This window comes from Pituophis catenifer, unplaced genomic scaffold (genome assembly GCF_029215685.1).
Source record: "Pituophis catenifer annectens isolate HBS135680 unplaced genomic scaffold, rPitCat1.0.hap2 SCAF_4, whole genome shotgun sequence".
In the NCBI taxonomy this organism is placed as follows: domain Eukaryota; kingdom Metazoa; phylum Chordata; class Lepidosauria; order Squamata; family Colubridae; genus Pituophis; species Pituophis catenifer.
Genome location: NW_027256884.1, coordinates 63,373,246 through 63,389,205, shown reverse-complemented (window position 1 = coordinate 63,389,205; position 15,960 = coordinate 63,373,246). Strand labels below are relative to the sequence as shown.

The 15,960-nt window shown below is 39.8% G+C and overlaps 1 protein-coding gene across 9 annotated transcripts in view; it reads left to right on the top strand.

The window, feature by feature from the left end:
• Nucleotides 1-15,960, top strand: part of DMD (dystrophin) — a 2,096,968-nt gene that overhangs the window by 1,430,234 nt on the left and 650,774 nt on the right. For all 9 annotated transcript variants that reach the window (XM_070944209.1, XM_070944203.1, XM_070944204.1 and 6 more), the window contains one exon: nt 12,786-12,903. In XM_070944209.1, the coding sequence (XP_070800310.1) occupies nt 12,786-12,903 (118 nt within the window). The remainder of the gene's footprint in view (nt 1-12,785; nt 12,904-15,960) is intronic.

Below are 15,960 nucleotides of genomic sequence, written 5' to 3'. Positions count from 1 at the left end.
AAATAAGCCTGATTTTGCTTCAATTTCACCCTTATTTTGATTAAACCTGGGGGAATTTTTTAGAGGACTTTGTGGTGGGGGAAAGGGAAAAAGGATTTCTTTTTTTGGAAAAGCCAGCTTACGTGGCAGGATGGCTTCTAAGCAGACCAAACAGGAAGGGAAGGCGGCAGGGGGAGGATCTCCCACACGTAAACCTGAACAGCAGCCTCCCAGCCAGCAGAGCCAGAAAAAAGAGACTGATTTTGAAAGCCTAAAGGATTTTATTACTCAGGTTTTGGATGAGAAATTCAAAGAGTCACAACAGGAAATTAAGCAGGAGATTAAAGAAATTAAAGAGGTAGTGCAAGAAAAGTATGATAAGGTGACCCAAAAATTAATGACTGTGGTGACTGGATTATCAGAAGCAATTATTAAAATGGATGCTAGAAGATGGATGCTAAAATGGTGGAAGAATTTAAATTAGAAATGGATGCCAAAATGAAGGAGACTGACTATAAAATCTTTGATGCTGATAATAAAATGCAGAGATTTGAAAATGAAATTACAATGATGCAGTTCAGGTCCATGGAATTTGCCATAAGGCTGAGAGCCATAAAAGAGAACGATAGACAAGATTTGAGACAGATTTGTTCTGATGCTCTTGCTGTGTTGTTAAAGATTAGTCCTGAAGAGATTTTTTGCAAAATTGATAAAATTTACAGAGTGAATTCGTGGGTGGCCAGACAAAGACAATTGCCTAGAGATGTGGTGATATATTTCACAGAAGAATGAGAAATGATATTTTGCAAAAGTCTTTTCTCTCTGCTGTGCAAGTGGAGGGAACACAGATTGGAGTTTATAAAGAGCTACCACCTAAGATGTTAAAAGATAGAAAAGATTTTGGATTTCTAGTGAATGAATTAAAAAAACAACAAATTCCATTTTGGTGGGATGCTCCAACTGGCATAATCTTGAGGTATAATGGAGAAAGATACCGTTTAAACACTGTTGAGAAGGTGGAACAATTTTATTCTAATGTTTTTAAAGAGAGTTCACCATCCCCACATACATCTACTGTGTTGGAGATAAAGGAGAGTGATAAGGAGAAGCAACTCCAGCAAGAGATGGAAGAGCAGCTTAAGCAGGTGGAACCAGAGGTAATGGAAATGCAGGGAGGTACAGGAGGTTTTCTGGAGGAGCCCCTGCTAGACCTTCCTTCAAAAATTGTGATTGAACCACCTAAGACTACAAGAGATGTGGCTTTGGACCTAGCCCGGATGGCTGAAGCTAAAGATCAGCGTGTAACTCGAACAATTTCTAAGCAACTCAAAGAAAAACAACAACAGGAAAGGCCTAAGCCACAACAATATAAGAAAGGAGCCAAGAGCAATTTACTAGAATGTGAAGCCATGGGGGGAGCAAAGCCGAAGACTACTGACACGGAAAATCTTCGGCAACTGTGCTCGTCACTTCAAAAAAGTGTACATGACGATTAAGTTTTTATCTTGGAATGTGAATGGATTAAATTCACCACAGAAAAGGAAGAAATTATTTACATACCTGAGACAATTCAAGAATGATATAATTTGTTTACAAGAAACTCATGTTAGAACACAAGATCAAAAATATCTGATAAATTCAAGATTAGGAATACATTTTATAGCCTCAAGTCTGGAAAAAAAGAATGGTGTGGTTATTTATATAAATAAAAGACTGTCAGCTAAAATTATAGAAGCGGATGAAGGTGGTATGTTTATAGCAATTGAACTGCACACACCAAGTGGCCCAACTCTAGTGATTGGAATTTATGCTCCTAATCAACAACAGGATAATTTTTATAAAACTTTGCATTCTAAAATATTGCAATGGGACCATAGATCTATTTTAATTATGGGAGATTGGAATGGAGTAATTGATTCAAAAATAGATAAAAAGAGTTCGGCGAAGTCAAGGATTAAACTACCACAGACTTTTTTTGATATGAAAGAAGATTTGGAATTAAAAGATATTTGGAGAATACATAATCCAAAAGAATTGGACATTACTTTCTTTTCAGATAGACATAGGTCTTTCTCTAGGATTGATTTTATTTTACTATCAACCGATTTACTTGTAAAAACAAAAAGAACAAAGATTTTTCCAAGGACTTTAACCGACCATAGCCTGGTATGGATAGAAATTGAGATGGGAAAGAGTGAGAGAAGATCATGGAGATTAAATGAAAATCTGTTTAGATATGAAAAAAATATAATAGAACTCAAAAAGCAGATGAAAGAATTTTTTGAAATGAATTTGAATAAGGGTACCCCTATTAAAATCGTGTGGGATGCGAGTAAAGCATATATGAGAGGGGTACTCATTCATATGAACTCTAAACACAAATTGAATAGACAAAAGAAAAGATCTGAAATGGAAGCAGAAATAAAGAATAAAGAACAGTTACTTATAAAAAATTCAACAGATGAAAGAATACGTGGTGCTATAAAACTTCTGAAAGATCAATTTCAAATGCTTATGGCGGAACAAACAGCAACAAATTTACAATTTGCAAAACATAACACATTCTGCAACGCTAACAAACCGGGCAGATGGTTGGATTATACATTAAGGAAGAAGCAGAGTACACGGATTATTGATAGTATTGATATTGGAGGGAAGGAAATTTCTCAACAAAAATTAATTAAAGAAGTTTTTGTAGATTATTATACCAAATTATATGCCAAAGAAGACACACAGAATGGACTTATAGAAAAATATCTAGAAAATAAAAGAGTTACAAAAATTACCAATCAACAAAAGGAGAGAATGAATTATCCTATAACAGCCGAGGAGATTATTGCCGCAATTAAACAATTGAAAACAGCTAAAGCTCCTGGGACGGATGGTTTAACTGCGGTGTACTATAAAACTTTACAAGCAGAAATGATTGAGCATCTTAAAGATTTATTTTGTAATATACAAGGGGGTAAAATACCCCCATCATCGAAAACAGCTTACATTTCATTGATACCGAAAGAGCAAATAGGTCCTAAAAAACCTGAGAATTTCAGACCAATATCTCTTCTGAATAATGACTATAAAATATTTGCAAAAGTATTAGCCAACAGGTTGATGCCAGTTATTCAAGAGGTGATTCATTGTGACCAAGCGGGATTTATAGAAGGCAGATACATGAAGGACAATGTAAGGCAAGTCATAGATTTACTGGAATATCTTGAGAAGAATAAACAGATCCCTGCAGTGCTGGTCTTCTTGGATGCGGAGAAGGCCTTTGACAGAGTGGATTGGAATTTTCTATTAAAGACTTTAAAAAAGATGGACTTTGGGGATCAATTTATACAGGCGGTTTCAGCAATTTATCAAGAACAAAAGGCACAGATTATTATTAATGGAAGTTTGACAACAGATTTCAATATTGAAAAAGGAACAAGACAAGGTTGTCCGTTATCCCCATTGTTATTTATTTTAACATTAGAAGTCTTGTTGAATACAATACGGGACTCGAGCACCTTGAAAGGAATAGTGATAAGGCAAGAGGATTACAGAATAAGGGCATTTGCAGATGATCTGGTTGTTACCCTAACACAGCCGATGGAATCAATAATCCAGATGAAAGACATTATAAAAGATTATGGTACAGTATCAGGATTTAGATTGAACCAGAAAAAAACTAAGATGATAGTTAAAAATATGACACAAGATCGAAAACATGAACTTGAAAGCAAGGCAGGTTTTGAGATAGTACCAAAGGTCAAATATCTAGGAGTCCATGTTGCAGAATCAAATATGAAACTGTTTCAAAATAATTATGAGGTGTTGTGGCGAGAGGTACAGAAAGATATGGAGACTTGGAAAAAACTGCAGCTGTCTTTACTTGGAAGAATAGCAGCAGTTAAGATGAACATTTTGCCAAGATTTCTTTTTTTGTTTCAAATGATTCCGGTGCTTAAAAGTGATAAACAATTGAAAGAATGGCAAAGAGGATTGAATAAGTTTGGAACGAGAAAAAGCCGAGAGTGAAATTGAAAATTATGCAAGATGTTCCAGAAAGGGGAGGCCTTAAACTTCCAAACCTACAATTATATTATGAAGCAGCAGCTTTGACGCAAGCAAGTGATTGGTTTGGAAGGAAAAAGACTGGAATATTGAATATAGAAAGTTTCGATCTTGAATTTGATTGGCATGCTTATTTATTTTATGAGAATAAAGTGGACAAAAAATTCAAAAGCCATATACTTAGAGATTCCTTGATGAGAGTTTGAAAGAAGCACCGATTCAAATGGGATTACAAAATACCGTTGTGGTTGGATCTTGGTCATATCATGTGGAATACAAATATAATGTCACTCGGGGGGTTGTTATATAAAGGAGTTCTTTTTACAGATGCGGGTAGATGGCAACTGAAGACTTTAGAAACACTGTTGGAAGAAGGAACTAATTTAACTTGGCTACAGTATAATCAACTTCAATTGAGATGGAAAGAGGACCAAAAAACTGGTATAATGATGCATGAAGAAGAAGAAAGAGCCTTGATAGTACAGGGGTTTAGTGCACCCTGTTATTAACACAGCTGCCTGCAATTTCTGCTGGTTCGAATCTCTCCAAGGCTCAAGGTTGACTCAGCCTTCCATCCTTTCTAAGGTAGGTGAAATGAGGACCCAGTTTGTGGGGGCAATAAGCTGACTTTGTATAAAATATACAAAAGAATGAAGGCTATTGCTTAACGCATTGTAAGCCGCCCTGAGTCTCCGGAGAAGGGCGGCATATAAATCAAATTAAAAAAAAAAATTGGTTAGACGTATAAAAGAGAAAGGTCCAATGCATATTAAAAGGGTATATAATGTTTTGTTAGAAAGGGATTCATTGGTTAAAGACTGTATGATAAAGTGGGCACAAAATTTTGCAGAACCAGTGATGTTGGAAACATGGGAAAAAATATGGGTTCAGAATGTTAAATTTACTCAGTCACAGAATTTGAGGGAAAATTTTTATAAAATGTTTTATAGATGGCATTTAGATCCTAAGAAACTGTCATGCATGTACCCTAATGTTCAACCAAAATGTTGGAGATGTGATTGCTTAGACGCCACATATTATCATATGTGGTGGACTTGTAAGAAAGTGAAGGCCTTTTGGGTTAAAATTTGGTGGGTTATGCAGAATGTTTTGAAGAAAAAAATTCAATTTTCTCCACAATTGTTTCTGTTGGGTTTAGTTAAGGGCTTTACATTGGGTGAAACAAAGTTGATATTGTATATGATAACAGCAGCAAGATTATTGATAGGGCAATACTGGAAAAATGAAGTTATGCCTACTATTGAAGAATGGACTTTGAAGATGGCCAGTTTTGCAGAGATGGCGAAGATTTCAGCATATTTAAAAGATCGTTCACAAGAGACTTATCTATGGGAGTGGAAAAAGTGGATAGACTATGTGCAGAATAAATATCAAACTAGGAAATACCAGATAGCTTTTAATTGAAAGTATTATATAGGGATAGAATAATAGAATTTTTGTGAAGATGTGAAAAATATATAGGGGGTGGATGGGTTCAAGTTTTATAAAAAGGGGATTTTGATTTGGATTATATTCTGTGGAAGTCAGTGGGGGAGGGGAGGGTTAGGGAGGGTTAGGGAGGGTTAGGGAGGTTAGGGAGGGAGGGGGGGAAATGGAGAGAAAATGTAATTGTAAAACTTTTTAAATAAAAAAAAAGAATGCATTTTTATCTCTTCTAGCTATTCTCTGGAATTCTGCATTCAACTGGGTGTATCTTTCTCTTTCTCCCTTGCCTTTCGCTTCCCTTCTTTCCTCAGCTATTTTCAAAGCTTCCTCAGACAACCATTTTGCTTTCTTGCCTTTCTTTTTCTTTGAGATGGTTTTAGTTGCTACCTCTTGTACAATGTTGGGAACCTCCACTCATAGTTCTTCAGGCACTCTGTCTATCAGATCTAATTCCTTAAATCTATTTGTCACCTCTACTGTATATTCATCAGGGATATGAGTGGCCTAGTGCTTTTCCCTACTTTCTTCAATTGAAGTCTAAATTTTGCAACAAGAAGCTCATAATGTGAACCACAGTAAGCTCCTGGTCTTGTTTTTACTGACTGTATAGAGCTTCTCCATCTTTGGCTGCAGAGCACATAGTCAATCTGATTTCTGTGGTGATGTCCATATCTAGAATCGTCTCTTGGGTTGTTGGAAAAGAGTGTTTGCTATGACCATTGTATTATCTTGACAGAATTCTATCTGCCTATGTCCTGCTTCATTTTGTACTCCTGTTGTGGCCCGCCAACAGCCTGCGCGGATTGTGGCTGATCCTGACAACGAGGAGGCTGGTGGAGTGTCGCGCCAGCAGCCTGTGCAGCCGGGGCTCGAGTCGGACAGCGAGAAGGCGGAAGAAGATGTGGTGCCAGAGGCAGAGATTCAGCCAGGGCCTTCAGATCCTCCAGAGGCTCCTTCAAGTGAAGAGAGTGAAGTGGAGGAGCCTCTTCTCAATGCACGAGCACGCAGAGCTGCCAAAAGGCAGGAGGTCTCCTCAAGAGTAAGGCTTGGGGCTAATTGGCCACTCCCTTAGCCTATTTAAGTTTGCACACAGCTGGCAAACGTTGCAGGAAACAAAGTGTGTTCGTCCGGTCGTTTGTTGAGCATTTGAGAGTGAATTTTCCTTGCAAACCTGGTTTCTGGACTAATTGCCAAGTATTGTAAGCCTTTATCTAATCTTTGGAATTTCTGGCAGGCTGTTAAGGACATTTTTAGTAATAGCTTGCATTTGAAAAAGACTGTGTTTGTAGTAAACGGAGTTGTTCGGAGTTTTGTGTGTGCTCCATTTCTTGGGTTCCGTAGCTGGGGCAGAACAACTCCAAGGCCAAACTTGCCTGTTATTCTGGTTATCTTTTGGCTTCCTACTTTAGCATTCCAATCCCCCATGATGATTAGGACATCATTTTTTGGTGTTTATTCTATAAGGTGCTGTAGGGCTTCATAGAACTGGTCAATTTCATCCTCTTCAGCACCAGAAGTTGGGGCATAGACTTGGATTACTGTGATATTGAATGGTTTGCCTTGGATTTGAACTGCGATCATTCTGTCATTTTGGGGATTGTACCCCAGTATTGCCTTTCCTACTCTTTTATTGATTATGAAGGCTACTCCATTTCTTCTGAGGGATTCTTGCCCACAGTAGTATATCTGATGGTCGTCTGAATTAAATTCACCCATTCCTGTCCATTTTAGTTCACTGATTCCTAAGATGTCGATGTTCAGTCTTGTCATCTCTTGTTTGACCACGTCCAGCTTGCCTTGATTCATGGATCTTACATTCCAGGTTCCTATGGAGAAAAAATCTTTACAGCATCGGACTTTCCTTTCACCACCAGATGCATCCACAGCTGAGCATCCTTTTGGCTTTGGCCCAGTCGCTTCACTCTTTCTGGTGCTACTAGTACTAGCCCTCTGCTCTTCCCCAGTAGCATATTGGACACCTTCCAACCTGAGGGACTCATCTTCTGGCATCATATCTTTTTTCCTTTTGGTACTGTCTATGGGGTTTTCATGGCAAAGATAATGGAGTGGGTTGCCATTTCCTTCTGCAGTGGATCACATTTTGTCAGAACTCTCTGCTATGACCTGTCCATCTTGGGTGGCCCAGCATGGCATAGCTCATAGCTTCATTGAGCTATGCAAGCCCCTTTGTCACAACAAGGCAGTAATCCATGAAGGGGGACAAATGCATACAAAGCCAGAATTGAGAAGACAGCAACAGACAGTAAGTGTCGTCTATGCAAAGAAGCTGAAGAAACAGTGGACCACCTGGTAAGCTGCTGCAAGAAGATTGCACAGACTAACTGCAAGCAAAAACTGGTGGAACTATAAAATAGAGAAAGTTATAGAAAATGAAGGAATTAAATTGCTCTGGGACTTTAGAATTCAAACAGACAGGCACCTGCCAAATAACACCCCAGACTTAACAGTTGTCAATAAGAAAGACAAAAAAGTCTAGATAATGGATGTGGCAGTACCTGGACACAGCAGAATAAAAGAGAAAGAACTGGAGAAGATAACAAAATACAAATACCTACAAATAGAAATAGAACGACTGTGGCAAAGGCAAGCAAAGGTAGTACCAATAATAATAGGTGCCTTGGGTGCAATCCCAAAACAACTGGAGTACCATTTGAACATCATTGGAGAGGGATTCAACTGGAAGTGTCGTGGCAATGCAGTCAGGGAATAGCAGGCTCTCATGAGCCTTGCAAAAACCAGGACTGACTAACCACTGTCAAGGGGTCTTTGGACCAGATCTGTCCTGTAGAGACGGAGAAGAAGGAGAGGCACCTCGGAAGACCAAGAGGAACAGGCAAGTTCTTCAGAGGTCAGAGGAAACTCTTCGACCTAGCAGCGGGGGCGGGGGCCATTGTGGCCATCACTAAACTGGGGCAACTGAACTAAAGTTTTGAGCAGGAGTGGTGATTTGGATGGAGTGCTGGTACCGGGTGAGTGATTGGCCAGCTCACAGTAAAAAAGAAATATTTTTAAATTGCTAAAAGATGCCCCAGTGAAGAAACAGCAACTAATTGGCGGTGGGGAATGTTAATGGAGAGAGAAGAACAAAGCGGAAGTTTAAAGTGTTGAAGCCCGAAACAGAACTTGAGTTTTGGTTTAGAATTTGTCTAGAGATATTTAAATTATTAGAAGAAGAAACCCGAAATAGTAGTGAAGAGGATTGGAAATAATCTTTAAAATTTTGAACATTGAAGGAAGAACAAAGAAAAGTTTAAAATTAAAGCCCTGCAACTGGATTTGGATTTGGATTTTAAAATTGGATTTTAAAATTGGAACTTGGGGAGCATTAAAATAATAATAATAAGATTGAAATTGGCAAATATTGGCAATGTGGATTTAATAAATAAATTAGATTTTTTTTTAACGTGTTGACTGGAAGTGTGGATTGGAGAGAGATATCTACAGGCGGAAAGATACATTACAACGGTTAACTTGTATTTTGGAAAAAAGATTTCTTAAAGTGATAGGAGTGGTGGGAACTTGTGAGGAGGATTTGTTTTTGTTTAAGCTGTTTGATCTCGACATTCAAAGAAAGTGGAACATAATAAAACTTAACACTGGAATAAAGACAATTTAGAAACAACAAAATGACACAGGAACTAATTGAAATGATTAAAATGATGTGCATATCATTCAAATTGGAAATAAATGAAATGCTTACAATGATGCATGGGAAATCTAAACTGAATGAACTAGAGATTGTGCTGGAACATATCCAAGTGGAAGGAATGAGAAGCAAGAAAGTAGTATTAAAAATAAATATATTGATTATGAAAAATTAAATGATTAAGGTGGGAGTAACAATGAAAAAAAGAGAGGATTTAGGAGAAAATTAATGGGAAAAGGAAACAAATAAAGGGAAGAAAAGGCTATATCAGGATGCCGGCATCCACAGCCACTTGGTCTTGGAAGGGTTGAGTCGAAGCCTGTTCCTCCCCATCCAGACCTGCACGGCCTCCAGACACTGGGACATCACTTCAAGGGCATCATTGGGGTGGTTTGGGGTGGAGATGTACAGCTGAGTGTCATCAGCATACAGATGGCATCGCACCCCAAATCCACGGATGATCTCACCCAGCGGCTTCACATAAATGTTGAACAGGAGTGGCGAGAGGACCGACCCTTGTGGCACCCCACAAACAAGGCGCCTCGAGGTCGACCTCTGCCCCCCTGCCAACACAGACTACGACTGGTCGGAGAGATAGGAGGAGAACCACCGCAACACGGTGCCTCCCATCCCCAATCCCTCCAGCCGGTGCAGCATGATACCATGGTCGATGGTATCAAAAGCCGCTGAGAGATCTAATAGGACCAGAACAGAGGAGCAACCCCTGTCCCGAGCCCTCCAGAGATCATCAACCAACGCGACCAATGCCGTTTCCGTGCTGTACCCAGGCCTGAAGCCGGACTGGCACGGGTCTAGATAGACGGTTTCATCCAGGTATTGCGGGAGCTGTTGCACAACCACACTCTCAACAACCTTCGCAATAAAGCGAAGATTGGAGATAGGACGGTAGTTAGCCATAACAGCCGGATCCAGAGAAGGCTTCTTAAGGAGGGGCCTCACCACTGCCTCTTTCAAAGCAGGCGGCAGGAAACCCTCCCCCAAAGAAGCATTTATAATCCTCCAGAGTCAGCCTCGCGTAACCTCCCGGGTAGCCAGTACCAGCCAGGAGGGACACGGGTCCAGTAAACATGTGGTTGCGTTTAACCTCCCCAGAATCCTGTCCATGTCCTCAGGAGTTACAGGATCGAACTCGTCCCAAATAACATTCTCAAGACCCGCCTCAGCCACCCCGCCGGAATCTACCCAGTCAGAGTCCAGGCCTCCCCAAATCTGAGTGATTTTATCGTGCAGATACTGTGCAAAATCCTCAGCCTGCCCTTGCAAGGCTGAGGTTACGGTGGTTCTCCTCCTTTCTCTCAGATCGGTCGCAGTTTGTGTTGACAGGGGGGCAGAGGTTGACCTCGAGACGCCTCATATGTGGGGTGCCTCAGGGGTCGGCCCTCTCGTCCCTTTTGTTCAACATCTATGTGAAGCCGCTGGGTGAGATCATCCGTGGCTTCGGGGTGAAGTACCACCAGTACGCTGATGACACCCAGCTGTACATCTCCACCCCGGGCCACCCCAATGATGCCCTTGAAGTGATGTCCCAGTGCCTGGAGGCTGTGCGGATCTGGATGGAGAGGAACAGGCTCAGGCTCAACCCATCCAAGACTGAGTGGCTGTGGTTTCTGGCATCCCGATATAGTCAGTTGACACCATCACTGACTATTGGGGGCGAGTCTTTGGCCCCCACGGAGAGGCTCGCAATTTGGGCTTCCTCCTGGTTACGCAGCTGTCCTTGGAGGAACATCTGACGGATGTAGCCAGGGGGACTTTTTATCAGGTTCGCCTGATCCACCAGTTGCGGCCCTTCCTAGATCAGGATTCCTTGTGCACAGTCACTCATGCCCTCGTCACCTCTCGCCTGGACTACGGCAATGCTCTCTACATGGGGCTCCCCTTGAAGAGCACCCGGAGGCTCCAACTGGTCCAGAATGTGGCCGCGTGGGTAGTTATGGGAGCTGCATGGCACTCCCACATAACACCTCTCCTGCATGAGCTGCACTGGCTCCCAGTGGTCTTCTGGGTGTGCTTCAAGGTGTTGGTTATCACCTTTAAAGTGCTCCATGGCATAGGACCTGGATATCTTCGAGACCGCCTGCTGCTACCAATGGCCTCCCACCGACCTGTGCGCTCCCACAGAGAGGGCCTCTTCAGGGTGTCATCGGCCAAGCAATGTAGACTGGTGGCCCCCAGGGGGAGGGCCTTTTCTGTGGGGGCACTTGCCCTCTGGAATCAGCTGCCCCCAGAGATACGAAGAATCCAAGACCTCAGTGCCTTCCGCCGTGCCCTGAAGACCTTTCTTTTTCAGCAAGCCGGGCTGACTTAACACATTTTAAAATGTTTTTAATAGGTTTGTTATTGTTTTTTAATTATGGGACCAAACACATATATATCTTTTTAACTGTATTTTAATGTTTGTATTTATGTTTTTACTTTGGCTGTGCACCGCCCTGAGTCCTCCAGAGAAGGGCGGTATATAAATCTGATAATAAATAAATAAAATAAATAAAATAATATTTCTCATCTTCTCTACTATACCCTCTTATTGGTATCATTATTATTATTATTATTTATTACTCTGTTGGTTTGTATGTATACTTAGAGCTTCTGGAGACAAATTTCATGTGTGTCTAATAACATTTGACCAAATAAAGCTACTCTACTCTACTCTACTCTACTCTACTCTACTCTACTCTACTCTACTCTACTCTACTCTACTCTATTCAAAAAACATTTCATTTTAATATCTTAATTCTATGCACAAGAAGTCAATCAGGTCTGTTGTGTTTGCATTAAATGTGGAGTACAATAAGAACTGACCAACTTGCTAGGATATGTAGTGCAATTTGTTTTCATGTAAGTGCTCTCATCCCGTAATTTTTTGCCCAAACTGATTACATTTGTTTGTGTATGACAACTGTTCTCAATATTTTCTTCACCCATGGACCCTGTTTAAATACCTTTTGTGGCCATGGACCATGGCCACAGACCACCAAGACTTAAATCATAAGAATTCTTCAAGACTTCACAGACTCTCTGTGATGACATCGAGGCCCCACAGGGATCTGTGCACGTCAAGTTGAGAACAAGTCTTAGAATGTTCAAAAATATTATATAACAACAAAGTTTGTATTTTGATCTCTGAACTTAAAATAAAATATCAATTCATCCTATTTAATTTCTTCCATAGTATATTCCTCATGAGAGAGAGTAATAGTAACTTATTTTTATAGGCATATCTGACTGGATATATTTTCTATACTTTGCTTTTCCCCAATGAAAGTTAAAGACATGACTGCTGTTAAATATTCCACCACTATTAAGGCAAAAATGATGCCTGAATGTATATATATCCATTCTTCATAAACTGTAACATGTACACTTTTAAAATTTAAGTTTATAGTTTTATTTGAATTTCTTAAATGATTATTTTGGTCGAATTGTGTCTTTATTGGGTATAATTTTAATTATCATAAATTATTTTATTCATTAGGTTTTTATATTTTTGAAATATATAACTATCTGTTATGATTGGTTATCTCTATTTTTTTAGTTGGTATATTTTATGGAAAAGAATATTAATAATAAAAATAGAAATAATAATAGTAATATCAAAATATATTTATGATTTCAGGCAACATTACAAGATCTGGAACAAAGGCGCCCACAGCTTGAAGAATTAATAACAGCAGCCCAGAATCTGAAAAATAAAACTAGCAATCAAGAGGTTCGAACAATCATCACTGATCAAAGTAATGCATTTTTTGTATTTAATATTTTAAAAGTATAAAAATCCTGATTTGTATGTAAACATGAAGTAAATGTTTTACAGTTTATGTTTTAACCACTCTCCTGCCTTCCATTTAAAAAAAACTTCTCATAGAAATTGGAAGATATTCAAAAAGCATTGAAATGTGCATCTTCAGAGGAATGGTGATATTTTTAGATTATATTGGTGATATTGTTGGTGAAGTTGTGAAAATTACAGATAGGTTGCTCCCCTGATGGTCTGCTTGATCTGTGGCAATGTTCTTCATACTGCAAATGTTTCCTGAAAGTACCTTGCTTGCCCAAAACCTTTGGGACTAAAATTGGTTTAAAATATGTGTATCTGCTGGTAGCGCAGCAGACTAAAGCACTGTTATTAACATTAGCTGTCTGCAATTACTGCAAGTTCAAATCTCACCAGGCTCAAGGTTGACTCAACCTTCCATTCTTTCTAAGGTAGGTAAAATGAGGACCCAGATTGTGGGGGCAATAAGCTGACTTTGTATAAAAATATACAAAAATATGAAGGCTATTGCTTAACGCACTGTAAGCCGCCCTGAGTCTCCGGAAAAGGGCAGCATATAAATCAAATTTTTTAAAAAATGCTTAAAAAAACCTTTTGTACAATTTTTGGTGCTATGGTACCCAAGATGCAGCATAAACAAGAGCATTCTTTATATGGGGACTGTGAAAACCAATTTTAATTTTACATTAAGTTATATTGTCCCTCAAGTGCAACTATGTACTGCTAAAGCAGCTAGGTGAATGCAAGCAACACTGTGCGGGGAGGAAGGCTTTTGGCATAATCACTTTCTTGAATCTCCTATGATACCATGGTAAGATCTTTTAATGAAAGTAACATTATTATTGGGATTGCTGTTATTATTTTAAAAATATTAGATGACTTTCTCCTGAAAAAGCTTGCTATTTTTACCAATGTGCTAGAAATTATCATATTTCCCAGAATGTTAGATATTGTCTTTGAGTATAACTTTAGGCTTGATATTATGGGACATTGTTTCCTTATTCAGTTAGCATAATGTGGAGGACACTTTTTGTCTTTGCCTTCTCCTTTCCTCCTCCTCCTTTTCTTTTTTCCTTTTTTCCTAAAGCAGTGATGATTAAGATCTTATGGTTTTAGAATAAGTGCAGTTCCTCATAAATGCCAAATTCACTTCTGCATGATGATCTATTGGTGATTAGTTATAAATATAATTATTTATATTATTTTAACTAATAATTGTTCCTCAAATGCCAGTAACTATAAGATTTAAAGAATTTTAAAACTGCTTGAGAATATTGTAATTCATCATTTTATGTCTTTTAACTTCTTTCAGACTGTGATATTAATGTACAATTTTATGTTACTATAGCTCACATTGCTATATTGCTAAAGGTTGCAAAGCAACTTGTAAAATTTGTCAAAAAGTGACCACTATTAACAGTTAAATATGCTAAACAAAATCAACACTTATATCATTGTACTAGGTATTGTTGTCTATTACTCTTAAACTTTTAATTACCTTGTTTAACAGACTATTAATTATAATATATTAGCAGAATTTTAAAAATATTTTAATAATTTCATTCAGACTTTCTACATAGCATACAATTATATTTATTAGATTGTCTTATATCATAATTGTCTTGTATATTTTTAATAGTAATAGTAATCATAATTGTCTTGGTACTTCTTCCTAGATTTAACTTCTAGAAAATTTTAAGTTCAGTGCTATAAATTTAAATCCTTTTAGTTACCATGCTCATGCTCTTATAATAATCTATAATAATAAAATTTTAAATGTTACCTTATCCCAGACTGACATAAAATAAATATGAATGTATTTATATGTTTTATTTTATTTTACTGTTCTTCAAGAATTTCAGTGCAATTATATAGTTCTTTTTACTTTTATATTAGCTTCATGCCAACTTTATGAGAAAAGTTAAGCTAAGAGATGGCAATTGATAAAAGCTCACCAGCCCACTTAAAGGGGCGGGGGGGGTGGCGGTTATTATTAACGAAGGTCTGGGTCCGAGGGAGACCACTGTGCCTCAGATTGCCGGATGTGAGTCCCTCTTTGTGAGATGGGGTCATGGGGTTCAGATGGGCTTGCTGCTTACGTACCTGGCTCCCTGCCGCGTGGCAACGGCCCTGCCCGAGCTACTCGACGTGATAGCCACGGTGGCAGTTGATACACCCAGGCTTATGGTCATGGGTGATTTCAATCTGCCGTCCGTTGGTGAAACGTCAGAGATGGCTCGGGAGTTCATGGCTTCCATGACAGCCATGGACCTGACCCAGTTAGTTCATGGCCCCACTCACGGGGGGGGGACACACGCTGGACCTGATTTTTGTCTCTGGCCAGTGGTTGAGTGGTCTTATTATAGGGGATATAGACATGAAACCCTTGTCATGGTCAGATCACTCACTCCTTCGTCTGGACCTTCGAACCGCTACACCCCGCCGCAGGGAGGCGGACCCAATTAGATGGATCCGCCCCAGGCGCCTGATGGATCCTGATAGGTTCCAGACGGAGCTTGGGCCAATTCCTGAAGATCTGGCACACGACTCGGCCGAGGACCTGGTAGCTGCCTGGGATCGGGTGGCTGGTGGGGCCTTGGATCGAGTCGTGCCTTTGCGGCCTCTGACCCGGTGTCGATCCCTCGCGGCTCCTTGGTTCACCGAGGAGCTGAGGGAGATGAAACACCGGAAAAGACGCCTAGAGAGCGGTTGGAGGGCCAGTCTCGCTGAATCTGACCGAACACTGGTAAGGTCGCATATTAAGACCTACCTAGTGGCAATAAAGACGGCAAAGTTTAACTACTTTTCCGCCTCTATTGCGTCATCAGGGAATCATCCGGCTGCCCTGTTCAGAGTAACCCGCTCCCTGCTCCATCCGGGAGCGCGGGAGGATCCCTTGGAAGGCAGGGCGGAGGATTTCGGACAATACCTGTATGACAAAATTGCTCAGATCCGGGGGGATTTGGACTCTGACTGGGTAGATCAGGGCAGGGTGACGAGGAATAGTCTTGAGAAT